At 37.9% G+C, this 20,616-nt stretch overlaps 1 protein-coding gene across 1 annotated transcript in view; it reads left to right on the top strand.

Annotated features, from left to right (window-relative positions):
* MTPN (myotrophin) overlaps positions 1–13,156 on the top strand; it is a 52,701-nt gene extending 39,545 nt beyond the window's left edge. The window contains exon 4 of the mRNA XM_081101910.1: positions 9,975–13,156. Within this exon, the coding sequence (XP_080958036.1) occupies positions 9,975–10,061 (87 nt within the window). The 3' untranslated portion in view covers positions 10,062–13,156. The remainder of the gene's footprint in view (positions 1–9,974) is intronic.
* Positions 13,157–20,616: the final 7,460 nt, after the last annotated feature.

The raw sequence follows: 20,616 nt of genomic DNA, 5'->3' as shown, positions 1-20,616 counted from the left end.
GGGCCATAGCTTGCTGACCCCTCTTCTAGCTCAGTTACTTTGCATTTCACAACTTTAACCCTCAGTGGTAAAAATGTGTATCGTTCTGGATGCTTTTACTAGACTATGATAGTGCATATTTGTTGAAAATTTTTATTATCAATTAATGTAGCCAAACAAGATATGGAATTTTCATTGTTAATTACTGAACTGGTCTTGGTTAAAACCTCAGATACCTGAGTAATAGAAGGTTTGCATGATTACATTATTTCAAAGAAAGTTAATCATAAAATGCTACTCTTGAACTATGATATTAGCCAGTGGACTTTTATAAGTCCAAAATTCATTTTATTTTTCACAGCTACATATATCATTTGATATCACAATCTAGTTTCCATGGTTAAAGACATCATTCCTAAGAGAAATAATAGTAGTCCCTGTAGCATTTAATATATTACCATGTTAGGCATTTCCTGTAGTATTTATATCAAAATTTCTATAATACTAAAATTCCTTATAAATTATGTAATGCCTTGTAATTTATATAATGGGTAATAAAGGATTTTAAGAAGTCAAGTATCCTTGTTCCCTAAGGGGAAAAACCATTTCTAAATAATTCACTGCAGCATATTGTGGGGAAAGGAGAAATATTTAAATGTTTACTTCTGTTATTACTGTTTTAAAGATGTTAAGTTTGCTACATGCTACAATTTAGAATTTAGACAGATAAGCTATGTTTAGTGTGTTTATATTCCATCCTTTATAAAGTACATACCACTCTCTATATAAGAACAAGAATTCTTTTAAATCAGTGGTTCTCAACCTTCCTAATGCCGCGACCCTTTAATACAGTTCCTCATGTCGTGGTGACCCCCAACCATAAAATTATTTTCGTTGCTACTTCATAACTGTAATTTTGCTACTGTTATGAATCATAATGTAAACATCTGATATGCAGGATGTATTTTCATTGTTACAAATTGAACATAATTAAAGCATAGTGATTAATCACAAAAACAATATGTAGTTATATATGTGTTTTCCGATGGTTTTAGGCGACCCCCGTGAAAGGGTCGTTAGACCCCCAGATTGAGAACCGCTGTTTTAAATAGAAAGGAATGAAAGAATCAAAATCTCATGAATTGAAATTTTCGTTTTAAAACATTATAATTTGTTTTACTCTTAAATTTTTAAAAAATGACAGCATATTAACTTATAAATTGTCATTTATTATATACAACAGGAAAGTCCAAAGGAAAACTTTGCTTTTTTTGTTTTCCATTCTTTCCGTTTCACACTTTGTCAAAGAATTTTTCTTCTTAGAAAGCCTCTACTGTAACCTTACAACAACTATATATATATATATATATATATATATATCACCACTGATTAGTTTTTTTAATTTTTTTCTTTATTGATTAAGGTGTTACATATGTGTCCTTATCCCCCCCCCCCCCCTCACCCTCCTGGTGTCTGTGTCCTTTGGTTGATCTCTCCCCCTTACCCCCACCCTCTCCTACCTTCCCTCTGAGGTTTGAGCATCTGATCGATGCTTCTCTGTCTCTGAATCTGTTTTTGTTCATCAGTTTATGTTGTTCATTCTACAAATGAGTGAGATCATGTGATATTTATCTTTCTCTGACTGACTTATTTCGCTTAGCATAATGCTTTCCAGCTCCATCCATGCTGTTGCAAATGGTAGGAGATCCTTCCTTTTTATAGCAAGCAGCATAGTATTCCATTGTGTAGATGTACCACAGTTTTTTAATCCACTCATCTGCTGATGGGCACTTAGGCTGTTTCCAAATCTTAGCTATTGTAAATTGTGCTGCTATGAACATAGGGGTACATATATCCTTTCTGATTGGTGTTTCTAGTTTCTTGGGATATAGTCCTGGAAGTGGGATCACTGGGTCAAATGGGAGTTCCATTTTTAGTTTTTTGAGGAAGGTCCATACTGTTCTCCACAGTTGACCACTGATTATTGAACATTTATTTGATTGACTCATAGCTAGTTCAGATCACTCTTAGTTATCTGTTCCTGCTTTGGAGATAAATGAGAGAGATACAGAACAAAAGTTTACTCAGTGCCTTTCTTTTACAATAAGTCAAAATGTTTACATCTTATATACAATTGCTATAGAGCAAGGGTGGGGAACCTCTTTTCTGCCCAGGGCCATTTGGATACTTATAAGATCACTCATGAGCCATACAAAATTATCAACTTCAGAATTAACCTGCTCTATTTAGTCAAACATTTAATTAACTCCTAATGCCTTGGCAGGGCCAGGCCAAATAATTTTGCAGAACTTATACGGCCTGCAGGCCAGGCATTCCCAATCCCTGCTATAGAGTAAAAAATACTAAAAGTCTGTTAAGAAAACGTAGAAAAATACCTTATCTGATAGCATTCATGTTTTGTTCAATATTTTATCTGTGCTACATTAAAAAAACTTCATACAACCATTTAATGATAATACATGAATACCCCTCTCAAATACCACCAGCATTATCAAATCCTCAAAGTGGCATTGGTGCAGATTTTGCTGTTTGAATTGAGAATCAAATGTAATACTGTTCGGGTCAAGATGGCAGAGTAGGTAAACTCTGTACTCACCTCCTCCCATGACCACACCAAAATTACAACTAAATTTTAGAATGTCTATCATTGAGAACCACCTGAAGACTAGCTAAACAGAAGCCCTATAATGAGGGATGTAAGGAAGAAGCCATGTAGATACTGGTAGGAGGGGTAGAGACAGAACAAGCAGGTGCCACACCCTTCGTGTGGGGGTTAAGAATTGGGTGTGTATCTGTGCTGCAGAGGTCCCCCCTGAGGAGCAGGGATCCCAGCCCTAGCCTGGGAAGAGGAGCCCCATGACATCTGGATGTGAAAACCAGCAGGGATTGCATATCACAGTGATATGGAGGGCTACTAGAGTCCCAAGTATTTTTCCTCTTGAGGGACCCATGCAGAGATTTGGTGGCTCACAAATTTACCCTAAGCTTGCAAGGGTAGCAGTTCAAAAAGCACCAGAGATATATGGAGGAAAACTGAATTGACTCAGCTCATATCATGGGGCCCACCAAAGGGTCTCAAGCCTGGCACCTCAGTACACAGCATAGCCTTTCCCAAGGACCTCCAAGCACAAGCAGCAGCCTTCTTCAGATTACTTTGTAGCTCCTACTGGTCACCCTAAGCTGGACACAAACAGCAGTTGATCTTGACCTGCACCAGAGCTCTTCCTAAGAGGCTCTAGAAACGACACACCCAGTAACTGGCTTTAGACGACACCACCCAGCCACCTCCACATCCACACACATGAAAGGCAGATTTGGCTGGCACCAGAACCCCAGTAAAGCCTCCCGCTCCATGGGAGTAGCCCCCAGACAACAGCTTGTCTGCTGTAGTCACCAACAGCCCTCACAGCCAGTCACCCTGAGAGCCAATCCCACTCACTGATGTGCCAACAGAAATCAAGGCTCAGCTACATCAGAATGGTGCACACACCCACATAAGGGATGCCCTGAAGCAACTGCCTCGAGTGAACAGGGAGACTGTGCCACTGGGCCTCATAGGACACCTGCTAAGATGAGTAGAATAAGCATATCTACCTAATACATAGAAACAACACAGGGAGTCAGACCAAATGAGGAGATAAACATGTCCCAAATGAAAGTACAGAACAAGCCCTAACCGGTTTGGCTCAGTGGATAGAGCGTCGGCCTGGGGACTGAAAGGTCCCAGGTTTGATTCTGGTCAAGGGCATGTACCTTGGTTGCAGGAACATCCCCAGTAGAGGGTGTGCAGGACGCAGCTGGTTGATGTTTCTCTCTCATCAATGTTTCTAACTCTCTATCCCTCTCCCTTCCTCTCTGTAAAAATAAATAAAATATATTAAAAAAAAATACAGAACAAGACTTCAAAAAAGAACAAAATGGAGACAAGCAATTACCAGATACAAAGTTCCAAACACTGATTATAAGGATGCTCAATGAACTCAGGGGAAGAATACATGAACTCAGAATTTCAACAAAGATAAAAAACCACGTATAAATGAAGAATACAATAACTGAAGACTACATTAGAGGGAATTCAAGTGCAGAGAATTCTAAATAAGAGGAACCCAAAAAGGCCCGTACCAATACACATTAATTAAAATGTCAAAGATTAAAGACAGATAATTTTAAAGGAACAAAAGAAAAGTGTTATATACAAGGGAGCTCCCATAATACTGTCAGGTGATTTTGCAGCAGAAACATTTAGGCCAGGAGAGATTGGCATGAAACATTCAAAATAATGTAAAGCAAAGACCTACAACCAAGATTACCCAGCAAGGCTATCTATCATTTAAAGTCAACAGAGAGTTACAGTTTCTTAGACAAGAAATGTAAAGAAATTAACCACACTAAACTAGCATTACAAGAAATGCTAAAGGGACTTATTTAAATAAAAAAGATTAAAAATATAAGAAAATATAGAAATAAAAATACTTTCACTGACAAAGGCAAATAGTAAAAATCAGTGGCTCAACCAACTACAGTACAAAGGTTAAAAGGCAAAAGTTGGAAAATTACGTAATTACAACAGTAAATTAAGAAATACAAACACAAAATAAGTAAATAATGACAAAAATATATGGAGCGGGTAAGTAAAAATGTGTTTGAACTAAGCGGCCATCAAGTTAAAATAGACCTCCTAAAACATAGTTTGATAAATACGAAGTGCATGGTAACCACAAACCAAAAACCTATAAGAAATTTTTAAGAATAAAGAGAAAGGAGTCCAAACACTACACTAGAAAGTCATCAACATACACGAAAATAGGGAACACAAAACTACACAATCAGAAAACAATTAAGTGGCAATAAAGTACATACCTATCAATTATCTTTAATGGAAATTGATTTTTTTAATGAAAGTTCATGAGCTGCCTACAAGAGACCCACTTCAGATTGAAAGACATACAGACTGAAAGTGAAGGGATAGAAAAGGACTTACCATGCAAAATGAAAAGAAAAAATAGCTGAGAAAGCAATACTTGTATTAAAGACAAAATAGACTTTAAAACAAGGGCTATCACAAGAGACAGGCATTTCGTATTGATAAAGGGGTTAATCTAAAGAGGATCAACTCTCATTAACATTACACACCCAGTGTAGGAGCACCTAAATATATAAAATAAATATTGAAAGACATAAAGGAGAAATATATGTATTATAGTAATAAGGAATTTTACCACCCCATTGACATCAGTGGATAGGTCATCCAGACAGAAAATCAAGGGAACAGCAGTGTTAATGACATATTAGATAAGAATGACTTAATTGATATTTTTAGGACATTTCACCTAAAAGCCTCTGAATATACATTCTTTTCAAGTGCACATGGAACATTTCCCAGGATAAATCACATTAGGCCAGAAAACAAGTCTCAGTTTAAGAATATTGGAATCATACCAAGCATCTTCTCCAATCACAATGATATGAAACTAGAACTCAATTACAAGAAGAAAACTGAAAAACACAATGACGTGGAGGCTAAACAACATGTCACTGAACAATGAATGGGTTAATGAGATCAAGGAAGAACTGTTTTTAGTTCTTGAGAAAAATGAAAATGAAAACACAATGACCCCAAAGCTGTGGAGCACAGTGAAAGCAGTTCTAACAGGGAAATTTAGTAACGTAGGCCTACCTCAAGAAACAACAAAAATCTCAGACTATTTAACCTTACACCTTACAGAACTAGGAAAAAAAACAACAAAGTGAGAAGTAAGGAAATAATAAAAATCAGAACAAACAAAATTGAGGCAAAAATAATAGAAAAGATTAATGAAACTAACCTGGCTCTTTGAAAATATAAGCAAAAATTGGTAAAATTTTAGCCAGATTCATTAAGAAGAAAAAAGGAATGCCCAAATAGAATCAGAAATGAAAGACATGACAACCAACACCATGGTATACAAAGCATTATAAGGAAATGCTACAATTCTATGCCTATAAATTAGACCAGCGGTTGCCAATTGGTGGTCCGTGATGTCTGAAAGGTTGGTGACCGCTGAATTAGACAACATGACAGAAATTGATAAATTCCCAGAAATATACATACTTCCACGAAGAAACATAAATCAGGAAAAGACATTCTGAACAGACCAATTACTGCTAACAAAATTGAGTTTGTCATTAAAAAACTCCCAACAACAAACAAAAGTGTTAGGTCAGATGGCTTTGACTTTTACCAAACATTCAAAGAAGACTTAACACCTATTCTGCCCATACTACTACAAAAATTTGAAGAGGGAAGACTCCAAATTAATGTTACAAGGCCAGCCTTAACTTGATACCAAAACCAGACAAAGACACTACAAAAAAAAGAAAATTATAGGCCAATATCCCTGATGAACATAGATGTAAAAATACTCAACAAAATATTAGCAAACTGAATTCCTCAATACATTAAAAAGATAGTGATAGTACACCGTTATCAAGTAGGATTTAATCAAGGTTGGTTCAATATCCACAAAACTATTAACATGATACATAACATAAACAAATGAAGGATGAAAATCATATCCATAGATACAGAAAAAGCATTTGACAACATCCAGCATTGATTTATGATAAAAACCTGTCAGCAAAGTGGGGATAGAAGGAATATACTTCAACATAATAAAGGACATATACGAAAAACCCACAGCTAACATCATACTTAATGGTGAAAAGCTAAAGTGTTTTCCTTGTCAGGAACAAGATAAGGATGTTCATTTTCACTATTTACATTCAACTTGGTATTGGAAGTCCTAGCCACAGTAACAGACAAGAAAAAGAAAATACATTCACATTGGAAGAGAAGAAAAACCAATTATTTGCAGACTATATAATACTATATAGAGAGAACCCTAAAGAATCCAAACATAAAAACTGTTAGAACTCACTCTCTCTTCATTCTTCCCTTCCACTCTTTCTAAATATCAATGGGAAAAATATCCTCAGGTGAGGAATAATAATAATTTTTAAAAAAACTATTAGAACTAATAAATGAATTCAGTAAAGTAGAATACAAAATTAATGTTCAGAAATTGGTTGCATTTTTATACACCGATAACAGACTATCAGAAAGAGAAACTAAGAAAGCAATCCCACTTACGATTGCATTAAAGAATAAAATACCTAGGAATAAATTTTACCAAGGAGTTGAAAGAATTGTACTCAGAAAACTGTAGGACTGAAGAAAGCAATTGAAGGGGATACAAGTAAATGGAAGCATATACCGTGCTCTTGAATCGTTAAAATATCCATACTACCCAAAGCAATATACAGATTCAATGCAATCCCCATCAAAATACCAGTGACATTATTCAAATAGCTAAAACAAATAATCCTAGAATGTATATGGAACCACAAAAGACCTCAAATAGTCAAAGCAATGGAGAATGAACAAAGTTGGAGGGATCACACTACCTGATAGCAAACTATACTACTAGTACAAGGCTATAGTCATTAAAACAGCATGGTGCTGGCCGGAACCGGTTTGGCTCAGTGGATAGAGCGTCGGCCTGCGGACTGAAGGGTCCCAGGTTTGATTCCGGTTAAAGGCATGTACCTTGGTTGCGGGCACATCCCCAGTGGGAGATGTGCAGGAGGCAGCTGATCGATGTTTCTCTCTCATCGATGTTTCTAACTCTCTATCTCTCTCCCTTCCTCTCCGTAAAAAAATCAATAAAATATATTTTTAAAAAAAAAACCAGCATGGTGCTGGCATAAAAACAAACACAGATCAATGAAATAGAATAGAGAGCCCAGAAAAAAACCCACACCTATATTGTCAATGGATCTATGACAAAGGCAAAGATGTCGAATGGAATAAAGACAGTCTCTTCATTAAGTGGTGTTGGAAAAATTGGACAGACACAAAAATATGACACTGGATCATTTTCTTGCCATATACAAGAATGAAAAAGTGAATTGAAGACAAATTTAAGACTCAAAACCATAGAACTCCATAGAAGAAAACATAGGCAATAAATTCTTAACATTGCTCTTAGGAATAATGTGTTGGATATGTCTCCTTTGGCAAGAAAAAAATAATCAAATGGGACTACATCAAATTAAAAAGCTTTTGCACAACAAGGAAACTATTCATCAAGTTCTATGAAAAAATGTTCCCAGGAGTCCACACAATGGGACAAATGATTCCTCAAAATGAAATTAGGATGCAGTTACCAAAAGAAGGGAAATGAACTCTGGAAGCTGAAAAAGCAACATATGTTCACTGTAATATTTAACTTTGTGTTAATGCAGAATTATAGTACAGTGCTAATTATAAAAACTATCAAAATGAATTTGTTTTGAATACAGTGATCGCAATTATTGTCATTTAACCTATATTGGAGGATTTACCACATTGAAGTTCTTACAGGTTTCTCTCCCACTTGGCAATGAGTTCCATGTGTTCCATAAAGCAGTTAAATTAAGTTAGAAAATGAGGAAATGGAGACTTTTAAGATCACATTGAAGAGGACTTTGTAATAGTTTCACACTTCCTAGAATCTGTCGTCATCTCCTTCCTGATTTACCTAATCATTTTGTACTTACTCATCAAGACTCAGGGCAGGCATTGCCTCATCCAGAAAGACTTTCTTTGTCACACCCTCTATCACATCCCATTCTGCGTTACAGGCCATTCATCATGGTGCATAACGCCATTATTGTTCTCATCCCACTGATTCATACTGGTTGATTGGTCTGTCTCCCACACCAGCCAGGCTGGCAAATTGTCTTGTTTTTCTTTGATTCTCCAGTCCCTTACAATGTCTACACATCAAACATTCAGTAAATATTTGTTGAGTGATTGAATAGATTTGCCAGGGAAAGGGGGTAAGACATTCCATTTGGGAACTAGCATGTATAAAGGTGTGGCACATGGTATGTTCAGAAATGGTGAGAAATTCCATAGGATTGAAGCATAGAAAGATTAATGGGAGAAGAGACTGCTGAGTTAGACTAGAGTTGGTCTTTAAAGGACCGCCTATGCCAAGTTTAGTCAGCTCTGTAGGCTAGGCCTTAGGAACAAATAATGAGATTTGGCAAGGATGCTAGAGACTAATTGGTGACTGAATCCTGGTTGGGTGGAGCTAGCAAAGAGAACCCTCAGTGGGGGAATAATGCTGTCTCTGGTAGTTAAAGAGGCTCAGGGAGCAAATTCACCTACCATGCTCTAGGCACTTTCCTAGACACTGGGGACACGGTTCCTGCTCCCATGGAACTTTTATCCTAGTAAAGAAGACAGATTTAAAACAGTGGGTGGACACAAAGGTATAGGTCCACATTCTCAAACCTAAAATACTGTGTTGCAACAAAATGGTCCAGAACAGCAGCCTCCAGAAGCACTGAGGCAAGCTGGAGAGCATTTCATCCCGAGTGCGTCACAGAGCCCCTTTCCTAGCCATGTCCCAGCCACTCACTGCTAAGTGTTTATAAGAATAATGATCAGTATTACATGTGTTCTTTAGGACTCTGTCTAAAATAAAAGTTTTATAAGTCCCAGATTTTTTGAAATAATGTGCGTAACACTTAGGTCTATCTACTCCAAAAAGTTGCAAAGAGGGGAAAGAATTTCGTCACCATGATACTTTCTTTTTTAGCAAAAGAGATTTTACACTACACCTAGGGGTATTAATTTTTAAAGGTTAATTAATTGGGCAAATACATGCTAGTATAAATAAAAGCCAGTCGTTGCCAATGTTATTGGCAAGTTGTGTGTGTAGTTTACAATTTCTAGTGCCTGAAAAATAATCTGACATTTTTATAACTTAATCTATAACTTTTCCAAGTGTTTAGGGTTTTTTCTTCAATAGGATGAACTCTGTTTAAGTAAGAGAATTTTTTAATTCTAGGTATAAACACTAGTGGGTGCTGAGTAATCTAGTCTCGTTCTCTTCTCTCAGTTATAGGCTCATTTAATGATAACGGCTTTTCCCATTCTTTTCCAGGGTGCTGATAAGACTGTGAAAGGCCCAGATGGACTAACTGCTTTTGAAGCCACTGACAACCAGGCAATCAAAGCCCTACTTCAGTGATGGATGGATGGGCTGACAGCTCTGGAAGAATGACTCTCCTGTGGCCTCACACTGCTGCCTGTCTGTCTGTCACTCTCTATCTGCCAGCTTCTTCAGCTAAATACTTTAGGAGGGGTGAGGGGAGAGAGAAATTCATAACAAATCAGACTACCAGAAAACAAAAACCAATGTTTTGGAGGAGAGGCAGAAACTACAATCAGGCTTTTACAAAGCCTCCTGATCAAGTCGGCCTCTTTTCCATTTCCAAAAATATACAGATTATACCCAAGGGAGAGCAAAGACACATACCGTAACATCTGACCTTCTCAGCTCCCTAGCTAATTCATTAATTAGATTGTGTTGAGGGTCTGACTATACAAAGACCAACTCTACATAATCGTAGCCCTAACTGTGTGAGCAGTAGTGGCTGCTGTGATGTAACTTAGGGTGCTGAGATAAGCAATTAGCTCTAGCCTTCTGCCTTAAGGTACACTCTGGGGAATCTCCTGGTGTAGTGAAGATCGCTGCCTGTGGTTGGTGACCAAATCTTCCCTCAGTGACTTTCTGCCTTTACGCGAAAGCTCAGTGAAGATAAGGTGGGGCACACCTAAATTGCTAGATGCCTGAACTTTGGATTTCCTCTCCCCTTTCACATGGATTTCATGTATCTTTAGGTAAAACTGACTAGTTTTATTTATAAAATCTTAAATTTTGGAAGTCTATAGGAGAAACCATTCCAGTATGCATAAATTTTTCTCCTCTAGATTCAAATACTTATATAACATTGAAACACTTTTAAACTTTGCTGGTAGTAAAAGGGGATGTAAAACTAGAATCATAGCCATAAGCCTGTTAGTATCATACAAAGAGAGAACAGTTGTCTTCGTACCTATAGTTTTCTTCATTTGCTGTTTGAATGGATTGGCCCTGGTTATGTGTGGAGAACAAGGAACGTTGTTGGAATGTCTCTTTGACCCATCTGAATGCTGATTACTTATTGCACCAAAGCTATCACTGGGGTGAGATTTACTATTTGGACAAATTTAACCCCCATCTCTTCAAAAACATGCTTGTTACCGGCCCCCCAGCTGTTTGTTGATAAACTTCTGCTGAACATAGGCCAGCCCACCTGCACAGCATATTTTTTATTCTTTTCTAAATCATGCATCATATAAAGCGTGACACTTTCAAGATGTACTGTTTGCCCTTAAATACAGCCCTAAAATAATTATGACCTGCAGAAAATGTTTGGACACATTTTCAAATGTTTATTTCTTGAGCAGTATGACTAATTAGAGCATATACTCTTAAATTTTGCTGTTGTGCATTTAAAATACTAAGATTCCTTTGACCTGCCACCCATTTAAGCTTTCTAAAAATATTAGGATTTTTCCTTAGCCATGTCATGCAATAACTAAATGTACCTCAAATTTTTAAAAACGGGGGGTTAGGGACTAGTATTCAGATTGTGGATAATAAAGAATTATGGGTGGTTTTTTAAGGCAATGTAGCATTCGACAGCAAAGTTAAACTATCAAAGAACCGTCAGCCTGGCTAATAAGTCTTATTGATCAGTTGCTGATTGGTTGGTTAGTGTGTGGAGTGAGTGAGTGAGTGAGTGAGTGTGTGTGTGTGTGTGTGTGTGTACTTTTCCCCATGAACCCTTTTTTATCCTGTGGCTTTTTTCACTTAAAACTAGCCTAACCCTGTACATTTGGCTAATTCTGCTGCCTTAATGCAGCCTGTTAGAGTCAGTAAAAATCAGTAATCAGTACTTTATGACCGCACTGAACTGAAACCTGGAGCCATCCTCATTGGAGATGGAGGGCACTCTATCAGTCTTTAACCATCAACAAGGTGTTTTGAAATCTTTGTTTTCACCTCTTGGCATAATGTGATCTAAAAGGCTTGGATTACCCTCTACACAGTTTTACCTTTACATCCTCAGTGTTTTGTTCTAGTTGGCTATTGCAGAGAGTGCACTGTCCTATCATTCCTGAACCTGGTCTGCTTCCCACAGTCACCGGTGTAGACGCCAGGTGACTTTTTGTACAGTTTGCCCTGTGTTGCCTGTGATGCAGTGGAGGCTACTGCGCCTTCTTCTTTCCCAGTCTTTTTGTAAGCCCCATAATTATGAAGCAGTTGCTTGAGAAAATAACATGTAAACATAGACTAGACTGGCCAAGATGGTTTACAATTTCTTTTTTTTTTAAACTAGGTTATTTATAATGTATTTCTGAACCACTTGGCAGAAAAATTCACAACACTTAATGTTCATATTTGAGTAAAGGAAGTTAAAACCATGTCTGCTTTTTTGGTACTACATGCATTAGTGAAAGGTTAAGTACGTGTGTTTTTTTTCTCCACTGAAGTAATATTTAACATCTCAGCAAAAACCTTGCATGTTCTGTAGTTTTGTATTAAGTCAGTCATTTCGTATGCACTATAGCAGTTAAAAACAGGTGTATTAAAACACCCGAGTGTTTACTATGCTATTAGTATACTAACAAATTCTCCCTTGCAGCTTCAGACTGGTATCTATAGACTTACAGTTCAAATACAGCACCTGAGTAAACCAAGTAGTTCTTCTATGCACAGCTCACCTTCTAAACCCAGTGGGGCATGAAGGGGAGGTAGGTGGTTCAGTGTGTGGAAGCTGCAAGCAAGTAGCCCCTTTATTCATTGATTCTTTTTTCCCAAATAATGGAGTTTAAATCAGTATGTACGTGTTTGATTTTTTTTCCCCCCTAACACTTCAATTAAGCTGCCGTTTTCTTCCATGAAATATTGCATACTCAATTGTGTATAGAAGCTGGTGAGAGTGCCCTCCTACATAAGCAGTTGCAGTGTTTTGCATGCAAAATTTAAAGAATTTAAATTGTCCTGATTCTATTTTGTAAATGGAGAAACAATCATATCTTTCTAAGCAGTAACAGAGGAAGACTAATGCTTTGTGCATTTTGATATATTTGAGTTCATTTTTTCCACAATGTAATACTTTTGACACAATTGGGTTTCTCATATTATCCTGGTTCATGTACATCAGAATGCTAACTAATACTGTGTTTAAGTTTTGTGTTGCAAGAACAAATGGAATAAACTTGAATTGTGCTACAGCTAACATGTTGGAAGCCATTTTTCTCCCTCAGTTACTATCGCCTCCCTTTTCCAGTCTTCTCCACAACTGAACCAGTACTTTGATCAACTTAAACATGTAATTAATCTAAATTTTCTCCCTGAATCACACTTCCAGTGGAAAGAAAAGACATAGGAACGATTTAATTCTGGCTGCTCATTGGGAAGTTTTGCTTTTGTGTCAGTCTCTTGATACAAATGACTTTGCTATAAATGTTGGGTCCATTACAAGGGACAAGGCAACCAGTACAACCTGGGTCACCAGGGTCTAAATGTTAAAGTTGATCGATCTTTCACGTGCTCATGTAAGTTGCACCGTCCTTGAAGGGTCACCATTTTTTCCAAAACTCACTTGACCCTGAGCACTTTTATAGGGTATGTTTTTCAGTATAAATGTTCTGATTTAACATTAAACCACTTTAAACCTCAAAACTGAACATGATTGTAGCTAAAATTTGTGATTCTATTGTAATCTTGTTGATACTCCAAGACTATTGTGTAGTTTACTTTGAAATGGTCCAAAAATATGTACAGATGCTAAAATACAGCAAAAGCTATCTTTCAGACTTTCATGTGGTTGACAGAAGAGTACACACAGGTAGTATGTGTGGTAGTAGGTGGGAGTGTCCACAGAAAAGGTTATAAGCACTGAAGTTCTTGTTTTAAGAATTGAGATCTTTAGAAGTATTTAAGTCTGGCTAAATATGTGTTAAAGGGGACAGAGCCCCCTTATATAATTGAAGAGAAGACCAGTATCTGCTGATGGAAAGCACATCTATAGGAAAGAAAGAGTTAAGGGTGAGTTACTGCGAAATTGGTGATTAGAGAGCAGCCATCGCAGGACTTTCACACAGCACAATGTATCAGACGGTTACAAGATTTTGTTTCTTTCCTCCTGCATTGCCAGTGATTATCAAAAGATGGTCCCTGGACTAATAATCTCACCATAAACTGAGAACTTAATTGAAATGCCCAGCCTGGTCCTACCCAAACTATGGGGCTGGGTCCAGCAGTCTGCTGTAACAAGCCCTCCAGGTGATTCTGATGCACACCCAAGTTTGAGGACCAGTGTACAGACCATAAAGGGAGAAACCAATGGTCAAAAAGCCTGTAAATAGGACATCGTCAAGGCTAGCTTCCTAGAAAGTAAATGGAATCCTTTAACATGGGAGACGGTAAGACTCAGGCCAAGTCCTGAGCTCTAGACGCCCAAGAAAATCTCAAGATGATGTTCAGTTATGTTCAGGACAAAAGTAGTCAGGGTAAGATTTATTAACAGTGGGTCCAAGGATTGAACACTGGTTCCCCTCACTTTTATTAGGGCTTTTTCTCTGTAGGATGTCCTCTCACCTGGCTGTGGACAGCATTTCCACAGTCCAGGGTTACAGCCCCCACGCACGGCTGAATTCCTGACATTTAGGCCCTGCCCAAGTCCGCTCCATGAATTCCAAAGGAGGGTGAGGGGAACATCAGGAATTTGGGGAGAAGCGTCATGAGTCTCCTCTCAGGATTGCCACATCGCAGATGCAGGGGAGCTCACTTTAAAGATGCGTTATGGCTCCAGCAGCCAAGGCGCCTGGGAGATGAACTTTTTTGGGACTGTTTAACTCTATCCTCACTCTTGGCTAATTATCCCAAAGACAGAATGCCACCCAAAAGGGCAGAGGTGCTCTCACAGCGTTTCTCAACCTGTGGGTCGTGACCCTTTCACAGGGGTTACCTAAGACCATCGGAAAACATATAATTACATATTGTTTTTGTGATTAATCACTATGCTTTAATTATGTTCAATTTGTAACAATGAAATTGGGGGTCACCACAACATGAGGCACTGTATTAAAGGGTCGCGGCATTAGGAAGGTTGAGAACCACTGGATAGAGTATAACAACTGCCTGATATCTTTTAACTTTTCCTTTAACATAGTGATACATTGTTCTCTCAGGAGGTCAATACAACTACCTGCCATCTGGTTTTGCTATTAACCCCTAATGCCCCCTTTAAAAAAGGACCCTGTACTGGGAGGGGTGTGGATTCTTCCTGCCCGCCGTCACTGGGTGCAGCTGCTTTGCCCTTTGCCCATGTAAGTTTCTCCTATTAAAACTCTTATGAATTTGAATAAGGCCACATGTCAGTTCTTTGGAATCAATCCTGACCTCAGACTTCTGGGGTTTCCCCCCAACAGCAGGCCACTTGGTTTGCTGCAGCCACTTAATGGTGTCCCTCTGGCTTCTGCCTGCCAGTCCGGCAGCAGAAGAGAGCCCTCTGGGAGGCCAAAGGCTTCTCTCCCCACCCCACTGCCCTGCGCTGGCGCCAGTGCTGTGAGTATGGATTCTCCACTGCAGTGGGTGCACCTCGTGCCAAGTTACTCAGTTTCAGGTCAACTCTGTCCCAAATGCCAGCCAGATCATCAGCATTAGGATTTTTTTTCCCAGAGCTTTGCATTGAAATATAATCACTGATTGAGAAAACTTATCAGCAGCTTTAATAGTACCTGACACATGGTAGATGTTCACTGTATTTGTTCTGAACCATTAGTGTCAAACCATTACACCGTCAAGTGTGAGGTAGGCTTTGTTTCAGTGACGCCTGGCTGAAGGATTGCTGCCGTTAGGACCATGGAGCCTAAGTGAAATTGTATCTAAATACTGGCCAAGTAGCCTTCTAAATACTACACCGATTGCAAACCGAAGTCAGCGGAGCAAAGACAAAGATCACATCACAACGGTTCTCCAAGGAAATGGTGCGCATGCGTGGAATGCAGGCCGCTGAGCCACTGCACATCCTGAAGCACAGCTATCAAAAGCGAAGGAAGAACTGGCCACCCTAGCAACTTCTGCGCGTTGCATTCCGCAGCTGCAGCCGAGGGCAGTCTCACCTACAGGGCCGGGGTAGAACGGTGGCTCACATGTCGGGCAACCCATGTATCACACAAAGGAAAGTATGCAAAGACGATTCCTAGCCAGAGGATGCCGGTTTTGAGGATACACGAGATAATTAAAATCATTTTTTAAAGAAGCTAGCTTTTTCTAAGGTTTTACTAACAAGTCTGAAAATGTCTTATATATTTATGTCCCTTCCTGACATCCAATGTCCCGTGTTTCTGTACGTCCCCTGTGGGCGTTACCAAGTCCAGCTATGTCGCCCTGCCCGTGATTCGCTAGTCCAGTTTCAGCGGGCTTGAAGGTACTCAGATCTCAGCTAATTTATGTAATTTTTTAATGAACATTTCTTGTGTGACAGGAGCTAGGCATTGTGCTGAGAACTTTTTTACCTTATTCACTTTTCACAGTAAAGAGATGTTAACAAGAGAGACAGACCGAGAGAGAGGAAATAACTTGCTCACAGCCAGTAAATAACACACGAACAGTAAAGTTAATTTTGTCTCATTTTAGAGCCCATGCTCCTACAAATAAGTGAAAATAAAAACTGTTCTCACAGATATTCACAGCCAATGCTCAGACCTACTCCCGTGCTGAACGCTGCCCCAGTCTATGGGGTGGCTCTGTGACCTGGTGGGTTTTTTTAATTTTTAAAACAATTGATCTCCAGAATTTATTTACTAAAACTTTGTGTATTTTAAGCAACACCTCCCATTTCCCTCTCCCCCAGCCCTTGGCAACCGCCAGTCTACTCTGCTTCTGTGAGTTTGACCACAGTAGTTCCCCTTTATCCATGGGGGTACATTCCAAGACCCCCCCGTGAATACCTAAAACCGTGGTAAGTACCGAACGCTATGTATGCTTTTTTCCCCCTATACATACATCTGATAATGTTTAATTTATTAATTAGACACAGTAAGAATAATAAAATAGAATAATTGTAACAGTAACTAGTAATGAACTAGAAAAATTTTAACAATATGCTGTAATAAAAGTTATGTGAATGGCTTTGAGGACATTATTAAGTAAAATGAGGGTGACTTGAACACAAGTACTACGATACCATGACAATTGACTTGATAACTGGGATTACTACTGCGTGACTAACAGGCAAGAGAGTGTGCACGGTGGAGAGATGATTTATAGCTCCACGCAGGACAGGGTGAGATGTCATCAGCTACTCAGAACAGTGCACAATTTAAAACTTATAAATTGTTCATTTCTGGAATTTTTCATTTAACATTTTCAGACCACAGTTGACAGCAGGTAACTGAAACCTTGGAAAGCAAAACCATGGGTAAGGAGGGGACTACTGTAATTTAGATTTCACATATACATGAGATCATGCATTATTTTTTGTGTGTCTGGCTCATTTCACTTAGCATAATACCGCCAAGGTCTATGTTGTCTCATATGTCAGGATCTCCTTCTTTTTTAAGACTGAGTAATGTTACATTGTCTGTATACAGGGTGGGGCAAAAGTAGGTCTACAGTTGTTTGTATAAAAAATACAATAATAAATAATAATACAAGAATGAACTTTCTCGTATTTACAACTGTAAACCTACTTTTGTTCCACCTGTTTTCACATTTTCTTTTATCTATTTGTAAATTGATAAACATTTAGGTTGTTTCCATGTCTTGGCTATTGTGAATAATGCTACAATAAATATGGGAATGTAGATCAGATCTTTTCGAGATTTAGAATTCAATTGCTTTGGGTATATATCCCAAAATGGAATTGTTGGGATACTATATATCAGAGGCAAGGAACGTTTTTTCTGCCAAGGGCCATTTGGATATTCATTTGAGGGCTATACAAAATTATCAACTTAAAGATTAGCCTGCTATATTTGGTCAAACATTTAATTAACTCACCCCTGATGCCTTGGCAGGGCCAGACCAAATGATTTCTAGGACATTCCCCACCCATGCTATAGATAACCCTAAAGAATCCACCAAAAAAAAAAAAATTATTAGAACTAATAAATGAATTCAGTCAAATAGCAAGATACAAAATTAATATTCACAAATCAGTTGCATTTTTATAGATTAATAAAAAATATCAACAAGGGAAATTAAGAAAATAATTCCATTTACAATTGCATCAAAACTGAATAAATTTAAGGAGGTAAAAAACCTGTATTTGAAAAACTATAAGGCATTGAAGGAAGAAATTGAAGATACAAATAATTGGAAGCATATACCATATTCATGGATAGGAAGAATTAACATTAAAATTTCCACACTACCCAAAGCAATCTATAGATTCAAGGCAATGCATATCAAGATACCAATGGTGTTTTTCACAGAGCTAGAACACATAACCCTAAAAGTTATATGGAACCACAAAGACCCAGAATAGCAAAGGCAACCTTGAAGAACAAAGTAAGAGATATCACTTTATATCAAAGCATTCTACAAGGCTATCGCAATCAAAATAGCATGGTATGGCATAAAAACTGACACATGGAACAGAATAGAGAATGCAGAAAAAACCCACACCTATATTGTCAGTTAATCTATGGCAAAGGAGGCAAGAGCATATAGTGGGGTAAAAACAGTCTATTCAATAAATGGTGGTGTAAAAATTGGACAGACATACTAAAATATGAAACTGAAACGTTTTCTTACACCATATACAATAAATGCAAGTAGATTAAAGACTTAAATGTATGGCCTGAAACCATAAAACTCCTAGAAGAAAACTCAGGCAGCAAACTCTTTGACATCACTTTTAGTAATTTTTTTTAAAAAATGTCTCCTTGGGCAAGGAAAACAAAAAAAAATTAAACAATGGGACTACGTCAAACTAAAAAGTTTTGCACAGTGAAAGAAACCATAAAAAGAAAAACAAATTCACCAATGATATATCTAATAAGGAGTTAATATCCAAAATACATAAGAAACTCATACAACTTAACACCAAAAACCCTCAAACAATCCAATTAAAAAATGGACAGAGGACCTGAATAGACACTTCCCAAAAGAGTACATACAGATGACCAATAGACATATGAAAAGATGTTCAACATTACTAATCATTGGGGAAATGCAAATTAAAACCACAGTATCACCTCACACCTGTCAGAATGGCTATCATCCATAAATCAACAAACAAGTGTTTGCAAGAATGTGAAGAAAAGGGAACTCACATGCACCGTCTGTGGAAATGCAGGTTGGTGCAGCCACTATGGAAAACAGGATAGAGGTTCCTGCAAAAGTTAAAAACAGAACTACCATATGAGCCAGCAATTCCACTTCTGGGTATTTATCCAAACATATGCAGCATTATTTATAATAGCCACAATATGGAAACAACTTAAGTTGGACGAATGGATAAAGATGTGGTACATATGTATATACAATATATGCAGGGATGTGGTATAAATATGTATAATAGAATATTACTCGACCATAAAAAATAATGAAATCTTACCATTTGCAGCAACATGGATGGACCTAGAAGGTATTATGCCAAATGAGATGAGTCAGAGAAAGACAGATACCATATGATTTCATTTACATGTGGAATATAAAACTAACAACAGCAACAAAAAACAGAAACAAACTCATAGATACAGAGAACAAATTGAGGGTTCCCAGATGGGGGATGGGGAGGGATGGGTGAAAAAGGGGAAGGAATTGAGAAGTATAAATTGCCAGTTATAAAAACAGTTATGGAGAAGTAAAGTACAGCATGGAGAATATAGTCAATAATACTGCAGTAACTACGTATGGGTATTAGACTTATCAGGGTGGTCACTTTGTAAGTTATATAAATGTCTAATCACTATGTTGTACACCTGAAGCTACCACATGATATTATATGTCAACTGTAATTGAAAAATAAAATTAAAAAATAAGAAGAATGCTGGATCAAGTGTTTATTTGTTTTAATATCTGCAGGAATCTCTAACAGGGTAGGGCAAAAGTAGGTTTACAATTGTTTGTATGGAAAATACAATAACAAATAATAACACAATAATAAACTGTGTTTCACGTACTCACAACTGTAAATCTACTTTTGCCCCGCCTTGTACTGTTTCCGTAGTGGCTGCACCAATTTGCCTTCCCACCAGCAGAGTACAAGGGCTCCCTTCTCTCCACACATCCTTGCCAACACTTGTTCTTTGTTTATTTTTAATAACAGCTAACCTAACAGGTGTGAGATGATATCACACAGAGGTTTTGATTTTCGTGTCCCTGATGGTTACTGACATTAAACACTTTTTCATATATCTGTTGGCCGTTGGTATGTCTTCTTTGGGAAAATTGTCTGTTCAGGTCCTTTGCACATTTTTCAGTCGAGTTATTGGGGGTTTGCTATTGAGTTATACAAGTTCCGTACATATTTTTTATATTAACTCCTTATCAGATACATGATCTGCAAACATTTTCTTTTACTCCATAGGCTGCCTTCTTATGCTGTTAGTGGCTTCCTTTGCTGTGCAGAAGCTTTCTGGTGTGATGTCCCACTTGTCTATTTCTGCTTTGTGGCCGGTGCTTTTGGTATCATATCAAAGAAATCATTGTCCAGTCCAATGTCAATAGCCGGTTC

The sequence above is a fragment of the Myotis nattereri genome (genome assembly GCF_964212035.1).
Source record: "Myotis nattereri genome assembly, chromosome: 11".
In the NCBI taxonomy this organism is placed as follows: Eukaryota; Metazoa; Chordata; class Mammalia; order Chiroptera; family Vespertilionidae; genus Myotis; species Myotis nattereri.
This window is presented reverse-complemented; position numbering and strand designations above follow the sequence as displayed.